Source organism: Centruroides sculpturatus, unplaced genomic scaffold, assembly GCF_000671375.1.
Source record: "Centruroides sculpturatus isolate CEXI.00-Female unplaced genomic scaffold, Cexi_2.0 scaffold85, whole genome shotgun sequence".
NCBI classification, from domain to species: Eukaryota; Metazoa; Arthropoda; class Arachnida; order Scorpiones; family Buthidae; genus Centruroides; species Centruroides sculpturatus.
In genome coordinates, this window is record NW_019384798.1 from 1,002,715 (window position 1) to 1,023,619 (window position 20,905).

Sequence of the window (20,905 nt, forward strand, 5' to 3'; positions counted from 1 at the left end):
TATTTATTTATTTGCTAACAAAATGATAATCAGCGATTGATTTAAATATCCTATCGTCTAAAAAATCAGTTTTTATTTGGTTCCATTATTCATATATATATATATAAAAAATTCTTCCAAAAATTCAGGAATTTTTAAAGGAAAAAAATTTTCATAATTCTCTAAACTTTATTGTAATAATTCTCAATTATTGTTGCATGTTGCATGAGCTGTTCTCTTATATTGCTCCCAATTCGCCATAAGTTTATACCTGGAGGATTTTGACAATTGTTATAATTGCTGTTCGGTTATTAATAGAAACTAAATGTTATGTTAATAATATGATTAATGTGTATATTGCTGTACTTGAGTTAGATATTTTCCATTTGATATTATAGGAATTGGAATGGAAATGTATATTTTATTGTATAATGTATACATCAGTATTCCGTAACATGATTTTTCGCTATATATGATAAATCTAGGGAGATATCCAATGGGGAAAGATGTTCAATTTTGAAGTAGGTGTAAAATATATTTTTAGCTAGTGCTGCAAAGGCTTGCCTACTTCTTTTCTTCCTTTCATGTAACAAAATTTTGTAAAGATGCTTAAAAATTGTGCTGTTAACTCATATATTAGAAAAGTATCCTCAACATCTATCATACAAATGTGTAGAAGTGCTCATTTTTGCCAGTTATATATATATATATGTTCGCTTCACATTGAGCCCTGTTCAATTCAGTTTAAGCATTGGGTAATTCGTATTAAGCATCGCTCAGTTCACGATAAACCTGCTCAATCCAGGTGAAGCATTGTTCAATCTCCATTAAATCTTATTGTATTCTCGTGAAGCATTATTTAATTCTTATTAAGCCCTATTAAATTCATATTAAGACAAATTTAAACCATATTAAACATTGTTCAATCAAAGTTAAGCACTGTTCAAGTGAATAAAAATAAACGGCCCTTATGTGTTGAGCATTAATTAAGTAGGAATTTTACTCTTTTGCATTCTCATATTTCATTTTAAAAAAAAAGTATTTACAAATTACTCGAATTTTTCGATATTATTTTAATTTATATTAAATTTATACCATTTGAAAGCAAATTAATAAAAATTATTCATTAATTAAATTTTTTTCCTTTACAAATAAAATATTTAACAGGCTATATATTATTTTAGTATTTATGATATAAGTTACATGCAAATCTATCAATCTATACGTTGAAATATTGCTTCTACATAAATTTTAACATATAAAACTTTATAAAAAATGTATAAACAAAAAGTAAAAATTGATATTTTAAATCAATTTCTTCCATTTTTGATTTATAAATCGAAACTCATCTTCAGAGTCCTTTTCTCTTATCAAAAAGAAAAAGAAAAAATAAATGTATTTCATCTTTCTTCCGCGTCTAAACAAGCAAATATTCTCTGTCGATAAACTTAAATGTAGAAATTTTAAACATCTTCCACTTCAAAATAAATACTTTTATAGCTAGTCCATTCTTGTTCGCTGTATTATATATATACAATATAGATAAGGAATTTATAAGAATTCTATAATAAAAAAGTAAGCAGGTGTAAAATTCTCTCGTTTATTTATATTGTTTAAAAGTAATATAAAAATTTACAGTATCAAAGAAAATTTATTTTAGACCCCAATTTCATTGAATTTTTTTTCAGTTCTTTTTTTATAAAGTAAACAAAGATATTGCTTCTAAGAATTACAATAACTTTCTCAGGTATCGTAACTCCGGTGACAATTTTCTCAGCGACTGTTTGACAAAGTTAACCATTTTTTTGGTAAGTTTGTTGCATTCTACTCCTCGCTATCTTTAATCCCCCTTAATTGTTTCTCTCTAGATTCTTGCCAAATCATGTTCTATACTTCATGAGAAAAGGGTCGTTTATAGAAGTGCTTCGAGAGAACAAGGGGAAAAAAAGAAAAAAAAAATTTATATATTTTCTTCTGAGATGACTAATGCAGCGGAAATACAGATTTTGAAGGATACTTATTCATAGTTTTGTTTAAATTTCTCATTCTTAGACGAAAATAAACGATTCTTGCAAATCTTTCGTCTTTTCTCTATATCCTATTCTTTCTATTTTAAGATAAAATACATTTCAATTTTAAAAAATATAATTTAATTAACTACTTTTATTTTTACTTATTCGACTGATGAGTATGAAGAGATATTAAGATTAGATAAATATAAGTTTGTTTTTTATATTTTTTTAAAAGAAACTATCAGTACTCTATTATGTAAAGCCAAATTCAGAAGGGGGTTAACAACACAATAGCGCTTTTTTTTGTAAGTATAAAGTGACGAGAATTTGCACACGTAGCACAAATTTATATTATTAAATGTAATATTCATGAAGCTCAACCAATATTTCTTAACGTTATCTGAAAGTAAAGGTAAAAAGTCTTGCTAACAAAATGATAATCAGCGATTGATTTAAATATCCTATCGTCTAAAAAATCAGTTTTTATTTGGTTCCATTATTCATATATATATATATAAAAAATTCTTCCAAAAATTCAGGAATTTTTAAAGGAAAAAAATTTTCATAATTCTCTAAACTTTATTGTAATAATTCTCAATTATTGTTGCATGTTGCATGAGCTGTTCTCTTATATTGCTCCCAATTCGCCATAAGTTTATACCTGGAGGATTTTGACAATTGTTATAATTGCTGTTCGGTTATTAATAGAAACTAAATGTTATGTTAATAATATGATTAATGTGTATATTGCTGTACTTGAGTTAGATATTTTCCATTTGATATTATAGGAATTGGAATGGAAATGTATATTTTATTGTATAATGTATACATCAGTATTCCGTAACATGATTTTTCGCTATATATGATAAATCTAGGGAGATATCCAATGGGGAAAGATGTTCAATTTTGAAGTAGGTGTAAAATATATTTTTAGCTAGTGCTGCAAAGGCTTGCCTACTTCTTTTCTTCCTTTCATGTAACAAAATTTTGTAAAGATGCTTAAAAATTGTGCTGTTAACTCATATATTAGAAAAGTATCCTCAACATCTATCATACAAATGTGTAGAAGTGCTCATTTTTGCCAGTTATATATATATATATGTTCGCTTCACATTGAGCCCTGTTCAATTCAGTTTAAGCATTGGGTAATTCGTATTAAGCATCGCTCAGTTCACGATAAACCTGCTCAATCCAGGTGAAGCATTGTTCAATCTCCATTAAATCTTATTGTATTCTCGTGAAGCATTATTTAATTCTTATTAAGCCCTATTAAATTCATATTAAGACAAATTTAAACCATATTAAACATTGTTCAATCAAAGTTAAGCACTGTTCAAGTGAATAAAAATAAACGGCCCTTATGTGTTGAGCATTAATTAAGTAGGAATTTTACTCTTTTGCATTCTCATATTTCATTTTAAAAAAAAAGTATTTACAAATTACTCGAATTTTTCGATATTATTTTAATTTATATTAAATTTATACCATTTGAAAGCAAATTAATAAAAATTATTCATTAATTAAATTTTTTTCCTTTACAAATAAAATATTTAACAGGCTATATATTATTTTAGTATTTATGATATAAGTTACATGCAAATCTATCAATCTATACGTTGAAATATTGCTTCTACATAAATTTTAACATATAAAACTTTATAAAAAATGTATAAACAAAAAGTAAAAATTGATATTTTAAATCAATTTCTTCCATTTTTGATTTATAAATCGAAACTCATCTTCAGAGTCCTTTTCTCTTATCAAAAAGAAAAAGAAAAAATAAATGTATTTCATCTTTCTTCCGCGTCTAAACAAGCAAATATTCTCTGTCGATAAACTTAAATGTAGAAATTTTAAACATCTTCCACTTCAAAATAAATACTTTTATAGCTAGTCCATTCTTGTTCGCTGTATTAGCTGTAATTCGAAGCGACTCACTACTATGAAATTGGATCGTCACCATTGGATTATGTAAATGAAGGTCCTGCTTATGTAAATGAGGAATGGCTTTATACGTGTAGAAGGTGAACATTGCGTATGCATACGGCCATAAGTTATAACTTCTCCACTGTTAATGCTATTAAATGCAGTACATATATCGCTAATTAAAAAGGAAAATCCTACTATTTGTTACATTTTTTATCAGTTCTCTATTTAAGAAACTGTATAGTGGAGTCATCTTGCATAAAGCTATATATATTCTTCTTCATTCCCTCTTCGGAATAATAAGCTTTTTGTAGTAATTGATAGGCAAAAATTTTTTTAATTTTATGGAAATATCTCTCGGTTCTGTATGTAATTTTACATTTTTCTTCTATAACTACAAAGAAAATTATACAGCAACTATTTATGTGTTTAACATTTCGAGAGGGTTATATATTATAATTAACCAACAGTATCAATGATAATAAATTTACTAATTAGTAAGAGATGATGGAAACTAAGAAGGAATTTAAATTATAATATATAATCAATAAAACTTTAAAAAATTATAAAACAAAAAAAATATTTAAAAAATTAAATATATCTGCGCAATTTAAACACATGAAAGTAAGGAATAAATTATTATACGTAATCAATAAAAATAATAAATTTATTGATATGAAAAATAAATAATAAAATACATGGAAAATATTTGATAAATTTACGATAAATTCTGGAATGGTTACAACAAAACATTCATTCAAAAACATTTTTATAAATATGAGCGAATCTTTCTTTAAAAAAGCAAGATAAACACTTAAAAAACTATGTCTAAGATAAACACAAGTCATGAGAATTTATTAAAAAGAACTGTTTGAATAAGGATAATTATAAAAAGAAAAAATAATTGTGTGGTCAATCATAATAATACCTTGTTGAAAAGGAAGAATAACCTTTATAATACCTTTTTCCTAGGGTATTATTGAACATAAACAACTTTGTAGAAAGCTGCATTCCGAGATTTACTAGAAAAAAAAAAGAAAGAAAAGTTTGAGCGATAATCGCTGGAAGAAAAGATAGTATAAGGAGTGGTAATTCAGATATCGCGTGTGTTTTTTCTTCACTTTTTTGTTATCATACTTCTGCAGAAATCTTTATCTTTTTAACAGATCAGATTTTTACCAAGATCACCAAAAATCTTTTCTATATAAACTACTTAGAAAAATATTAATGATATTCGCGGATTGTTTATGTTTACAATAACAACTTATTTATGTTATTTTCTTAATTTTTTTTTTGTTATAATATGTAAAAATATAGTAAAATTAGTAATTTACCTATTCGTAAAACTTTTATATAGGTATAATAAGTTTCAATTAAAATAAAGTTAAAATTATACTTTATATACTTAAAAATTAATTTTTATATAATAATAATAAACTTAATATTACATATCAAATACATATTGCAGAAATTATATAAGGCGAGCATTAAAGATCGGAATTTAATTTAAAAATTGATAGAAAAAAAGAGAAAGTTATTAAAAAAAACAGTTCGATAAACATAGGCAGTCATTTGCAAAATATAAATGATGATATGTTTTAAAAATTTTAAGACCAATCGGATGACGAAATATATATAGGAGGAGATAATCGTATCTCCGCCCACTTTTGTTTCTTTAACCAATCGTCGCATAATTATTTTTTCAATCAGATTACTTTTCATATTCACATTTAACAGAGATTCGCCTATGAATTTATTTCATTTAATTTCTAAATATATATACGAAGCATATTTTTACAGAATTGCGATGTAAATAATGTTAATATTTTAAAAAATTTAACTAAGAAAGCATCTGTTATAGTTTTAGATACTTTAAATTTCTAAAAATCTACAAAGATTGTTAGAAATTTAAACTGATTCGAAATTTTGAAAAGATTTTTAAAAGAAAACGCAATCTGTAACGAAAAAAGAAATCTTTCAAGCATATTTTTCGTGAAATTAAAGTCTCTAGAATGAATAATTTTTCAGTTATAGCAAAATAAAAATTCTTAAACAATTCTTAACGAGAAAGTTTTCTATTAAATGGGTGCACTAAGATATGTTGTAATTAACATATCTTAGTGCACTTATTTAATAGAATTAAACATTAATTTTATATTTTAGTAAAAATATGTAATAATTTTAGTGAATAATACGTGTTTAAATGTTAATATATAAATAAATTGCTATTAAAATGAAAAAAAAAAACATTATAATATAAACGATCATAATACTTTTTCTAAGCTTTAATCCTGAATAAATTATTAATTAAAACTTGAATTTTTTTACAGTTTTTAATGTATAATTTAGTTTTTAATAATTTAAAAATATCCCTTACTAAAATACAAGTAACGAATGAAAACTTATACCAAAAAAACACAATTAAAAATTTTCTTTTTTAAGTATAATGAAACCCGAAACAAATAGTTTTGCTTTTAATTCTACAGAAAATTAACTAATTTAATTATTCACACTTTTTTTAAAGTATTATATTAAAAGAAAAAGCTATATTTCATAACGAAAACAAAGAGACATTATATAATTTCATATCTTGGTACAAACCGTATGAAATTTGTCACACGAAATTTTATTCTGATTTATAAACTGTGCTACAGTGGCAAAAACAAAGCGAAGGAATCTTTATCTTTATTTTTCTTTTTTCTTTTTCTTTTAGCAATTTCAAATTTTCTCTGTTACAAGCAACATAGTGATATCAGTTCTAAGATATAAATCTGACGTATAGAAACACTGGCAACACTAGAAAACTATAAAAAAAAAGGGGGTGGGACATACATCGAGGTCGATAGAGTCGAATTTTTCGTTTCATCTCTAGATACACCTTGAATCCTTTCTTTCAGTTCAAATCAATAGATGTGACTGATATAACTTTATAGTTTTATTCTATATCAACTCAAATCTTACATTATAAAAATTTTTAGAGCATGACTAGAAATATCTTTATTCCTTTAATTATAAATACTTGTTTTCTGATAATATTTTAGATGAAAAAAGTACATTTTAAAGCTTATAAAAATCCATTTTTAGCATGAAATTTATATTGAAAAATGGTAGATAAAAAGGACAAGAAGGAAAAAAAAAATAGCAAAGCAAATTTTGCGATTATCGTCATCACATAAAACACGTTTCAACAGAAAACATCTTTGCAATATTAATTCATAGAAATTCAGCAAATTGAATTTTCTCATAATGAGTACTGAATGGCGAATAAACGTGGACACTTTCATTATTAACATAACTCGATGCTGTCCGTTTTAATTTATTTTAACGATGCAGACACTTAAACGAGTTTAATTACCTGCATTAGACCGATATAAATTGTTTTTAAAATTATATAAATATATATGTATTTTTATATAAACAAAGAATTAAATTTATAAGATTATAAAAGAATGAAAAAAATTGAAGTTTTTTTTAATCAAAAAATTTCTGTTTGTTTAAAACTACTAACACAGCATAAACCAACTTGCTGTATATGATGAACATTGAAAAATTATCAGTTTTTAAACAAACATCACAAGTTTATTTTTTTATTTTTTTATTATTATTGTGTTACTTCATCAGCCACACGTGTCCAATTTTAGAGAAATGAGAATCTTTTTTCTGGCCATATTTCAAAATAAAATGTTCCAAAAACTGTTGGTAAAGTTTAGAAAAAAACAAGCAAAGATATATAAAGATGGGTAAGCTTCAAACTAAAAAAAAAAAATAATAGCAAGCGTCTGGAACATCACAGATGTTGTTGCTCATAATTACAGACACGGAATATAATGTTTTTTGATTCCAGGTGGCCTGTTTTGCCATCTGGAACCAAGAAAATTGACGAAGGTGGTCGGCGATTATTTTTACTGCAAGTAATGCTACCTTTAACTGAAATGACTCGATAGTAAAAGTAGCATTCTCTCTCTCTCTCTCTCTCTCTTTCTCCATAGCCAAAGGCTACTCAGTTTATTGATCGTAGCAACGAGCTCAAAGGACACCTTTTTAAACTGTCTTTAGTCTCTCGAGTATGTTTTTCCTTCGTAAATATATTATTATCTAAAAAAAATATACGGAATTTAAACTAGATTTCCCTCCTCCCATCGGAACCAAAGTAAGTTTTCAAAGCGTAGAATTGAAGAAAAATGCTATATGTTACGTATAGTTTACTTTCTACTTTAAAACAGGGTATACATATATTACTTTTTTAAATATTAAAAAAAATATATATTAGATGAACGGAAATTAATGCTGCTGCTGCTGCTGCTGCTGCTGCTGCTGCTGTTGTATTTTTTCAAATCTAGTTCGGCTTTTCAACAAGAGGTATGCATTCTTCTGTAATATTTGAATTAAGAAAATAGGAAAAATTTAATAGTGTAACGTGATATCTTATATAAAACTATGTTAGCGAAGTATAAAGAATCATTACCTAAGTAATTTTTTCCATACTTTTAATGAGAATTTGTATTATAGTCGTCCTTTTGTCAACTGACCTAAATGTATCTAACAATAAACAGCGTATGACTGGATAAAAATGCATTTTATGTTAGTAAGAAAATTAAAATATTCTTATAATTGAAAATTTTACGCGGTTATTCTTAAGATTATGAAAGTGATATAGAGTGAAAAATGATAATTGATGAAGAATATAAACGATTCAATCATTAAAATAATTAATATATTCAATTACTTTGCTAACAAATGTGTATAAACATCTGAGAGACACATTAATTAATCATTCTTAATCAGTTTAATAGCTAAATTGGTACCATTACAGCTAGAAAAGCTCATCTACAAAGTAGTTAAACTGATAAGTTAACGATTGTAACTTTTAGTAAGCTACAAAGATCCCAATCCATTATTCTTTCTCGAATTTCCAAACTGGAGAATGGTTATCCAACAGTGAAAATGGCCGACGTAGCAAACAAACAATCATTTTTGGAAGTGGCAAAGATCCCTTTAGTTAGAATCAATGGATCTCATACGCTGAAAATACATTAATAAATTCTTAACGCACTTTTTAATACGATAAATTACTTATTAATCTTTTATTAAATGAATTAACTAACATTTAATAGCACTTAGTTGTTAATGGCGTTTAGCATTGAAGAATACTTCATTATTGAACTTAGCAATCCATCTTTTTGTTTTTTAATAATCTTTCAACGAGTTGCTGTTAAAGTTATAATGAACATGTTATAAATCGTTTAACGGTCTCTTGTAATTTCTGAATGGCACTTAAGTGTTTCTAATGAATTTCAATGTGAATTTTGGCTACGAAGAAAAGTTTTGAAAAATCCCTACAAGTTTACGAAAATTATCTGAATTAAGAGAAAAATTCCTACACGCGAAGATAATTTTTCTGTTATAAAAACTCCCTAAAAGATGGATATTCTTATACTATAAAAAAACCCCTACGAACTGAAAAAATTTCCTGCATTACAAAAAAAAATTACCAAGTTTAAGAAAATTTCTTATACCACGAAGAAAAAAATCCTACGAAATCAATATATTAAAAAAATGTCGAAACTATAATCAAAATATGAATTTTTCCATATTTTAAACAGATAATATTTTATATTTTTTTGCAATATCATCAAACCATCAAAATTTCTCTAAAATTTAAACACTTTAAATGCGATTTTTGAAGCATTTCGTAAGTGTCATTCTTCACTAAAAATTCCTTAAGACAATCGTAGAATGTACTGAATTTTCTAGAATTTAAGAATAAACAAAAAAATATGGTCCTCCAGGAATACCAAACATTCAATTTTAATCTCGTAAAGTTTTGTTTTTTTGGGGGGTGTTGCATACGAAATAAAATAAAGGGTAGATATTTTCTCATCTTGTTATAGAAAGTGTAGCTCTATAAATATCGACAAATGTCAAGTGTTATTGTATCTGAGGACGATAGAGAAGAAAATTGGTTGAGAAAAAGCCAAACAAATGTCACATCGAAACATCGTATATCACATGTCAGCTTGTATGCCTGACTTAATCGTTTGAGTTTTAATTAAAAAGCGACCAGGGGGACAATGCAAACAACATACATCACCAACTGTTGACGTCGATAGTTTGAGCGTTATTTTATAAAATACCTTAATTCTTACAAAATTACTTGCGTAAGAAGACATCTGTTAATTATCTCCTTTAAGGAATGTTATTAATTAACAATAAGAATGTATCTATACGAAATTTGGAACTGTTATAGCTATCTTTACATATACATACATGTACACTACTATATTTGGAAATGCTATAGTAGTGTACTGTACATACAGCATTTACAAATTTTCGTACAGATACATCCCTATTGTTAAAATTTAAAAGTATACTTCTACGTTATAAATATTGGAAGTTTTTAAAAAATTTATTTCTAAAAAATTCTACGTTGCGTTGGAAATATAATTTATTCTGAATTATTGCGGGAATATCAATTTTTCTGTTTTGAAGTGAATATATTTTTTTCGTGAAATTACATGAATGTGGACTTTAATTTCACAGTCTAAAAATTCCTTATAATATAAAGAGAATATTCTATGTTATAAAGAATCATCTCTATACACTGAAAAATCGCCTGAAATCTAAAGAAGAATCCCTACACGACGTAAAAATTTCTTACCCTAAAAGAATCCCTAAACGTTGAAGAAAATCTTCTATAAATTTTCTACAAATTGAAAAAATTTCTTGCGCTCTAAAGAAAAAAAAATCTCTCTACACGATGAAGAAAGTTTTCTGTACTATCAAAAAATTCGTATCCGATGAAGCAAATCCTGCACTAAGAAGAAAAGTCCTTAAATGACGAAGAATAGATTCTACAATATGAAGAAACATTCCCAAATGCCATCAGAAACACTTCTCTTTTTATAATGAAAAGGTAACTTTTTATATTTTCTTAAAATTAAAAAAATATATATATATATTTAAATACAGAATTTATTACTTTAAATAATGTTTGTATACACTATAAAGTTTATTTGAAAAAAAAATTAATCAAATATAACTTTAACAAAATTATATTTGATCAAAAATAATCTTGATCTAATTTGGTAAGCTAGTAGAAAAAGGTCAAAGTAGTAAATAAAAATCTCATGAATAATGAAAAACACATTTGACTACTACATTAACAGTAATTAGCGACCTTCTTCAAAGATGAACAAATTCGTTTTTAGAACAGGGCGATGCTTAAAAAAAGAAAGAAAGAAAGAAACGTTCAGCAATGTTAACGACGGCATTATTTATCAAAAATAATTAAGCTCCTCTTTAAAACAAACAAAAAAATATCTTTAATTTGTTAACAATATGCTGTTAAAAACCAACTGAAGTAGAAGATAATCGAATTTTAGTATTTTAATTAGTTCTGTGCCTTCTACCGATGAAGAAAAACTAGCAATTATCACTTTGTTATTCTGCTTATAATTATCAGATAAATTAAATATGAAATAAACTATCTTTCAACGATCTTTTAATTAAAGCTAGGTTTTTTTCTTAATATATGTTTGTTGTTTACAATTGTTCAACAATTTAATTCCTACCAATAGTAATCGGAATTGAGGAATTGCTAACAGCGCAAGAATTACAACACTTACTGTAAGCATTTGAACTGTAATATTTACTAATAACAATTGGAATTGTAACGCTGCTTAGTAACAGTAATCGGAATTACAATCACTGCCTCGATAGTGTTGGGTTTTGCTAAGAGAAAAAAATTGTAGCTGTTACAAAGGACACAATTGCAACTTATTGATAGTGATCGCAATTACAATTCTTACAAATAACACCGGAGTTAATTCTGTATTAATACTCATAATAATCACTTTTTAAAGCTAATTAGAATTAAACATATTAAAGCTCCAGGAATATAAATATTCTTAATAGAAACTAGGAAAACTAACTGTTATCAAGAGCATTGTAATTGTAACTCTTGGCTAACGGCAGCAGAATTGTGACGCTAACTAACAGTAATCGCAATTGTAATTCTTACTAAGAACATAAGAACTGTAACGCTTACTGGCTGTAATTCTTATAAACAGTAATCAAGAGAATCGTAACTATTAGCAAGAACAGCAGAATTATAAATCATGTAACAATCATACCAACTGATAGAATTGGAAGGAAGGATTTTTTTCCTTTAATCTGGGAAAAGCTAAATTTATACGATTTAAGCTGAGGAAAGAGTTCTGGTTGCAGACAAACCATAAAAAACACCCTGTAATTGCCAGTATTTACGATCATTCTTTCCGGATATCTCGACAACAGTTATAATAATTACAACTAGACATTTCTTATGACGAATGCTTCCTCTAATAATTTGACAAAAGAGAAATCACTTTTGATTCGTTGAAAGTAATGCGACCTCACAACTTTACGACAAAGGAAAACTATTGTGTATTGACAAGATTTCCTTAGCCTTGGGATACAACACACGTCCCAAAAGTTGACATTGATGTACCAACTTTCTATTTTTTTGGCTTTAAAATCAACAGAGAAATAAATAAATCAATAAATAAGTAAACTTTCACTTTCGAACATGTTCTAGAAAACATTATTATATATTTAAATATATATATATATATTTAAGTAAAGAAAAATATATTAATGAAAACGGAGACCATTCAAGTAAAAATAAGTAAGGTTTAGAAAGCTTTATTTTCTTCAAGTTTTTATTATTTATTTATTACTTTTTTTCGAATGAAAATGTGCATTTTACATTTCATTCAAGCGTGGAGAAAGTGTATTGGGTTGATATTCTTGTAGCAAGTTTGTCAAATGTCTACTGTATATATATATATATATATATATACTTTTGTATTTGGTTGACTTGAAAATTCTATCCATCCAATGGGATAAACCGAACGACTGGTGTGGAAAAAATTTAAATATTCTCCTTTACTATCCAAAGTTAAATATTTAGAATAAATTTAAATATTTACCTATAACATTTAACAGAAATCGTACAGAATATGTATATAAATATATACAAAATTAACGAAAAAAAATAAACAGTAAAAAAAGTATTACTTTGATTGGTTTTTAAGCAAAAGATTAAAAAAAAAAGTTTAATTCTTTTTTTTTCTGTGCAAGAAATATATAAAAAGCAATTTAATTTATTCAAAAATTAATTAGATATTCATTCTAGAAGATAAGATTAATTATAAAAATCAATTTGAATCCATAAAGTAAAAATTTATCTCCAACTTTTTCTAGAATTTTTTTTAACTTTTTCAAAATATATATATATACAGAAATTATAATTAAAATAATAAAAATTGATAAAGGTTTGTTTAATTTATAATTATCTCCTTAGAGAGAGTGTAAGATAGGGAATATTAATGATCATACATCAAGATTATTTACTGTTAAAACTAATTAAAATTTTGGATTATAGAAGAGAGATGAAATTTATAAAAAAATAAGGAAAAAATTTAAAAGATCATTCAAGTTTGTTTACTTCAGCTTACCTTTAATATAAGCCACAACTTGACAGATAAGCGATAGGACACTTAAACGAATCTTCATATTGAACAGTTTGTGCTAATAAATCCCTTTAAAAATTAAAAATATATGTTTGTATATATATATATATATATATTATTTTGTTGTTCACATCAAGACATTGTGAGTAGTTCCCATCACATATCTTCTTCCAATTGAGTAGAGCAGAAGCGTGAAGCACGAGACGTGACCAGGTAAATCGCCATCACGTTTCGAGACAGTTTCGTGAGACTCGAATGATATGTAATGCTTTACAGTTCACCTTGCACCTGGTTCGTGCAGCGAGTAGATGCCGACTGAGAGCCGATGTGTGAAATGTAACTCTCCACCCCGTTCAGCGCCATCTGTTGTGAATAAATAGAAAATATCGATGAACTTACAACCCACCCTTTTACACGAGGGGAGGAAAATGGAAAAAAAATTAAATAGGAAAAAATAAACGAAAAATAAAATAGGAAAAAAAATTGATGTAAACAAATTTCGTAAAAATGTTTGGAATTTTGATTGGAAATTTTCTTAAAGTAAACTATTTTTAGTTATTAAAACAAAATATTTTAAATATTCTCTTATATATTTAAATGTTTTTTTAATAACTTTTTAGGTGAATTAAATGTATAGGTTTGTATACAGATACCGTTATGATTTAATAGATGTTGAATTAAGTTTAAAAATAACTTTTTAATGTTATTCTTTAAAAATTGTTGAATAATTTTAATGAGTTTGTGAATATCTTAATCAAAGGAATTTTATATTTATGTATAAAACTTTATAAATGTGTGTATATATACAACTTGGAAGAGGGAAAAGGAAAGAGTTATTGCTATAATTTATCAAAATGCAATTATATTCGCTTCAGATTTAAATATTTATTTAGTAAATTTTAATTAAAAGTGAGAATAATAAAATTTAATAACATTTTATTCACTCCATCTTTTTGAAAAATGTACAAAAATTCCTAAGATAGACTTCGCTTGTAACTCATCAGTACAGTTTATAAATATTATTTAGCTGTAAAAACTAATCAAATAATAAATAAAAATAAAAAAATAACAAATTCGTATAGTTTTTCCAGATTTTTTAACGATATTTATGTGAAAATTACGGTATAATATTTTATTTTAATTAGTGTTTTTTAGCTTATATCTATTGTAAACTAATACGCTTTATCGTTCTAATATAGATCTAGAAACACTAATTCAAAACAGTTTGATGTTCATCAATTTAATTTACACGGTAGAAAGACCATTAGTAAACACATATAAGTAAATATCATTGATTTCTGTTACGAGTAATCCAGGACAGAACGGAAAATATTATTAATAATAAAGTTATAATGGTATTTGTTTATAATAATTTTCCTGTTGTTAAACTAAAACAATTTCTCTAATAAACATCGGAAGTGGAAGGTTAGACCGAAAGAAGTCATCTCTCTTAACCGGAAAATATCATAAATGTCCACGCTGCAACTATAAAAGCTACAAAAGACAAACATATGTTAGCAATAAAGCTAACCTTTATAGATATTTTTCTATATATATTATGAACAATTACATTATAGATATAGCTTTCATCGTAACTGTCATTCTTCTTCCGCAAGAAAATAAGAAAAAAAAATATATCAATAATCTTGATCGAGATGAAAATAATCACTTTTATATTACATAATAATTTAACGGTAAATCTTCCGAAAATATTAATAATAATGAAAGAACATCTTACAGAATTACACAAAAAAATTCGTTTCTTGAATGCTGATTAAGTGTTTCTGTTTATGATATGAGAATTCTTAATTTGTTTTCTTTGTTTTTTTTTGTAAAATGAAACATTTTATATTACTATTTTAGAATTTAAAAAGTCTATTTTAGCGATTGGAGGCTGGAAAAACGTTATATTAGTTGTTCTACAGATAGGCAAAATCATTTAATTAGTATTATGAAAGTGGATTACGCATTTTATTACATTTTTAGTGGGTTTTTTTTTTGGTCGTTTGTGAGTTAAAAAACCGTTATATCAGTGTTTTCAAAAATAGGAAAAGCTTTATAAGAGTTGTAGAAAATTTTATGCTAATATTTTTGGAGTTAAAGAAGAATTTAAATTAATTTTGTAATATGTAAGAAATCTTTGTGTTAGTTTTTTGGGGGGTTTTGTTATTGTTTTGAGATTAAAAACTATTATTTTGTTAATTTTTCAAGTTAGAAAAGAATTAAAATTCATATCTGTTATTTGAATATACTTTTACATAAATTTTTCGACTCGATAAGAATTTTAACATCGTTTCTTTTGAGAGATTAGAGAAAAATTTAAATTCATTTTTTGAACGTTAGCGAGGAAAATTTGAAAAGTTTATTTAAAATAAAGTTAAGATTATGTACATTAATTAAACTTAACGACTGTTAGATTGGTAAAGTTAATGTAACGGAAATTAACCGATTAATTAATTAATTCGCATCTCTAATCAACGAATTGGACTACTTCGCAATTTTCATCCTTTCATACTTCGTTATGGAGAAAGAAGAATGAACAACTAACTTTTCTGCATTATCTACTCCCCCCCCTTTTGTTTCTTCTTTTTACCTTCCAAAACTCAGAACGAATTTTAGGTTCTTCTTATTATTTTTATATCATTTATTTCTCTGGGGAAAGAGTAAACACATACAGATATATATATAAGAAGATTAATTACAGTATGAATTATTATTATTATTATTATTGTTATTATTATAACAATAGTTGCAAAAAAGAAAAAAGAAAAAAAATCTATTTTTTATACGTTTCTTCATTCATTTCTCTGTCAAAAATGTCAGCCATTTTATCACAAAGCAGTTGAAATAACATAAATCTTCGTCAAATGTATGTCCTGGTATCTGTATGTGAGAAAATCGTTTTATCATTATTACCGGAATATTCTCTACAGTTTTTATTATTTATTTTATTTGTTTTGGAGAAAGAAAAGTAAAAAAAAAAGTGTATGTAACAAGAAATATATATCCTTCTATTTAAATATTTTATCATTAAGAAAAGCATTTTTAATACATTTCCTAAACGTGCAAAATATTCTGCAATTCAAAGATTTTAAGTGGCTTTAAAATATAAAATATTTGCTAAGGGGCATTGCAGATATATATATATATATATATATATAATTTCTGTGTTTTTGGAACGTCATNTATCATTAAGAAAAGCATTTTTAATACATTTCCTAAACGTGCAAAATATTCTGCAATTCAAAGATTTTAAGTGGCTTTAAAATATAAAATATTTGCTAAGGGGCATTGCAGATATATATATATATATATATATATAATTTCTGTGTTTTTGGAACGTCATCCAACGTTGTAAAATTACAAAAGAAGGATGCGATGCAAGTATCAATGTTTTATCTTAACATTGTGGTCTGGTTGAACTGCAGCAAACACAAGTACCTTTGAATAGCTATCAGGGGATTCACCATCAAGTTAGAGTGGATTCTCTCCAGTTATTTTCCCATCAGGCTATGTTCTTTCTTCACTTCTAGCTCTAGTGTATTACCTACAAAAATTTTTATTTTCAAATTAATTAGTAATCGTATAATGCGTTTTAATTATACGGGAAAATAATGGCAACCGACTAAAACAATCTTATCAAAATTCTATGATTATAAATTAAGTTTCCTCTTTATCTTGAGGATGTACAAACAAACAGGGAAAGAAAAATAGAAAATTCATTGTATTTAGTATGCTAGATGCGACCAATAGACATTTACATAATCAGAGGGATTTGTTTATCAGCTTCCTGTATGCACTTTCTCAAGTATCTTGCTAAATTTGGAAAAGGTACGTCATATTGAGATATCTTTATCATATAAAATTTGAACGTGTCTTGTTGAAAGTCTTTTTTTTTATTTTTTTCTGCATTTTTCTGCATTTTTTTTCTTTTTTTTTTGATTCCTCGGATTATATTGTCCGTATTATTTCATGCTTTTTCATTCAAAATCGAATTTTTTTTTTTTTTTTTAGTTTGTGTGTAGTGGTCCGTTATATTCGATTACTGTCTTATGTGAAGTCTAGTTCTGGTTTGGTCGAGATAAACTTTGGTTTCTTTTAAGTGTAACGAAATTTTGAATCAATCCTATCAATAAATTATTAAATGACATAATTTTAAACCAGTGAAACTGATACTACATATACAACTCTAACTGAATATGTATATACACTACGCTATGTAGTATTATTTGTTGTTACATAGATGTTACGTGTTATGTAAGTATTGTTCCTGTCATTAACAAGAATATCTACACGAATGTTTATAGTATTAAGTAAATTAATGTATAATAAATATAACTACAAGTAAATGTAGTTATATTTATTAATATACTTAACTCAACATCTACTGTTTTCTTTACGTAGAAATCCTTCTTTCGTACATAGTTTCTGTTCTTGAATAAGTTATTATTGTATATAAGTTTCACGGATATAGTTCTCTAGGGTGATTCCTTGGTTAATTTTTGGAAAAAAAGATATTATAAACTCAAAATCAATGTACTTTTGGCTTGATGTTTAAGTTACAGCACATTATTCTCATGATTAATAAACATTTTTATTAAAAAATAAATAATCGATAATTTCTATCCTAATATGGACTGTGGCTTCTTAAACTTTACCTTCTCTCCTGGAAATATTAATTATTACGTATGCATTATGATATTTATACATCATTATTATGATAGAATAACATATTATTTATATATATATAGTTGCGTAATAACGTATACAGATGTAAATTAAACTGCACACATATAGCAGAAGAACACAGTAAAAGAAATGTTTAATTTTGTAATTAATCTGAAGTAAGAAAAGATGAGAGAAAAAAAAGTATATCTCTACGATTCTTTTGATCTTTAGCAATAAAAAAAAAAGAAGTAAATGAAATTTTTGAAAATCTGTAAGTGCTTATATATAGGAGTGTATAGATGAAAGTTAAGTTTCTTTAGTAGAAATTATATTTTTATTCGGCAGTAAAAAGTAATAAATTATCTNTAATCATAAATCCTCACTAATTCTGTTTGCAAGTTTCTTTTTTATTTTTTTTATTTATTTATTTTTGTGAAGATTAAAGTTAGAAATGAGAATTTTTGTTAAAATGGAATAATTTTCGGCCATTTTAAACATCAAGTTGATCATGATAAATAGCGCCGAATAAATAATATAACATTTCTTTCAACAAATAAACAGAATTTATTCAAAATATACCATTTCAAATTTATTTAGGTTGAGGAAATTTCAGAAAATTGAATTACTTTTTCTTTCCTTTTTACTTCTACTTTTATAAATAAAATCCTAGACGATCTGTGTATAATTAATCAAGCATAAAATTAATATTTATATGCCGTAACTCTTAAATATATATATATATTTATAGATAAATAGTTTCCGTTTATATAGATAAAAACTCAAGTCAAGCGAGATACCTTTTACATTTTTCAACATTATTTACTTCTTTGCTTTGTAAATTTTAAAGTAAATAAAATCCCAAAATTCTACAAACTACAAGAATCATTCTTCTTTTCAGATTTTCTATTATACAATTTTCTGTTTCTTTCATATACATATATATTTATTTATTTATTATAAATATGTTTAAACTCATTACTTGCAGATAAACATCCGTAAAAAAGCTGATTTACTTCACTCACTTGACTTTTCAAATCGAAATATCTAAAGAAAAATATTCCATAATCTTACAAAATACTTGTAAAAGTCAATATTTTATCGATTTTATTATTATTATTATTTTTTCTTTTATAAATATGTCAAATTTATCAATGTATGAATGCTTAGTGAGGAAAGATGCGTTCAAGTATAAGATGCCAAATGTAAGAGCCAATATCAAAATGTTTTATTCTAGATGTCGTTGTAATCGCAGAGAATTCGCAGCGTCACCTAAATATTTTTTATTACAGTAATAATTCTTGCAGCGCCACCTAAATTTTTCCTGAATATCACAGGATTTTCACCTGTATATTTTTTTCAGATTGAGAAATTTCAGATAGTGCTGAATGAGATAGCAATATTTGAAACTCTATCAGTATTGCAGTAAAAACTCTATCAGTAAAATGCATTAGTAGTAAGGGCCGGATGGCCGAGGCGGTTAAGGTCGTCCTGCCGCTTTGGGGGAACCCCGGAGGTCGAGGAACTCCAGAAATTTTTTATGGAATTGTGTCCTGAGTATGTTGGACTCCTTCCTTCACTATTCGACTTCCCCGATTTTGAGTCTGGCCGAACCTACATGGGTATGTCCTACCCATCCTACTGCCTACAGCAAAATGAGCGAAAAAATAAATTAGCAGTGCTCTTGCTAATACAAGGGCATTGTTAATACAGGAAAGTTTAACAATATCTTTTGAAGCCATTCACAAGTTGCCAAAGCAAACGTTAGGCATCTCCCCTAAGTGTACATCTCTTCCGAACTTATCCTACAGAGTAAAATAATGTCTTAAATAATTAAATTTATGCAAATTTTAATATTTATTACGGAAGTATCGTCCTTTATTTGAATTAATATCATGTTTTAATTTTTAAAATTTGCTTTCTGTTAAGAAGAATAGTAGTGACGTGTTGAAACGGAGACAAAATTAGCGCTTCTAACTGGCTTAGAAAATGGTTAAGTGGGTCATTTGCTTAATTTTCAACCAGAGTAATTTTCAAAAGTCGAAAATGTAACAACGAACTAGGGTACAGTATTACTTAACCGGTAAAAGTATATGATAATGCTGGAGGCTGGAATTTCCGGATTCTCCAATTAAAAATTCCGAACCACTAGAATCTATTTCCCCTAAGGAAGGAAAAGTGTATGGTGTACAGGACACGCTTTCAAAGTCACAAACCTTTTAACGTAATGAAAGACTCCAGGGTTTAGAAACAATTGCTCGGACAAGCAACTTGTACAATGCTAACGTGATTTAAGCCGGAAGATTGGTACATCCCAGCCGGGGCTAATTTTGTGTTTTCGTTACACCTAAGGCTATAAAGACTGACAAAAGAGAGTTGAACGCTTCACTGGTCCTATTTATCTGTTACCTGTTGAAGTTTATTGTCTTATAAATGTACTGTACCTTTCCGTATCAGATAATCGTAAGTGTTTGTTCGTGTATGTGTGTATACATTTATGTATGTACGTGCTTATCGAGCCATATATTATCCGTTTATGAAACAACGTACATAGATTAATATCGCCTGTAATTTTCTTGTAATTTATTATCAAGTAATAATTAATATTAATTGCTTCGTGGCAATTACGCCACTATTTTAATATCCGTTAAAATGTCAGTTTTGTTATCGATATTCTATAAAATCGTGTGTTATAAACGTTTGTATGTAAAGAAAATTGCCAAAATATACTAAAGCGACGGCCAGTGAGATAATATCCAGACATTTGAATGTGGCACAAAGTATTCTCGAAGAGAGAACTGAAGCAAAAAC

The 20,905-nt window shown here is 26.4% G+C and overlaps 1 protein-coding gene across 1 annotated transcript in view; it reads right to left on the reverse strand.

Annotated features, from left to right (window-relative positions):
* LOC111629467 (carbonic anhydrase-related protein 10-like) overlaps positions 1-13,719 on the reverse strand; it is an 83,176-nt gene extending 69,457 nt beyond the window's left edge. The window contains exon 1 of the mRNA XM_023373386.1: positions 13,415-13,719. Within this exon, the coding sequence (XP_023229154.1) occupies positions 13,415-13,472 (58 nt within the window). The 5' untranslated portion in view covers positions 13,473-13,719. The remainder of the gene's footprint in view (positions 1-13,414) is intronic.
* Between the last annotated feature and the right edge of the window lie 7,186 nt (positions 13,720-20,905).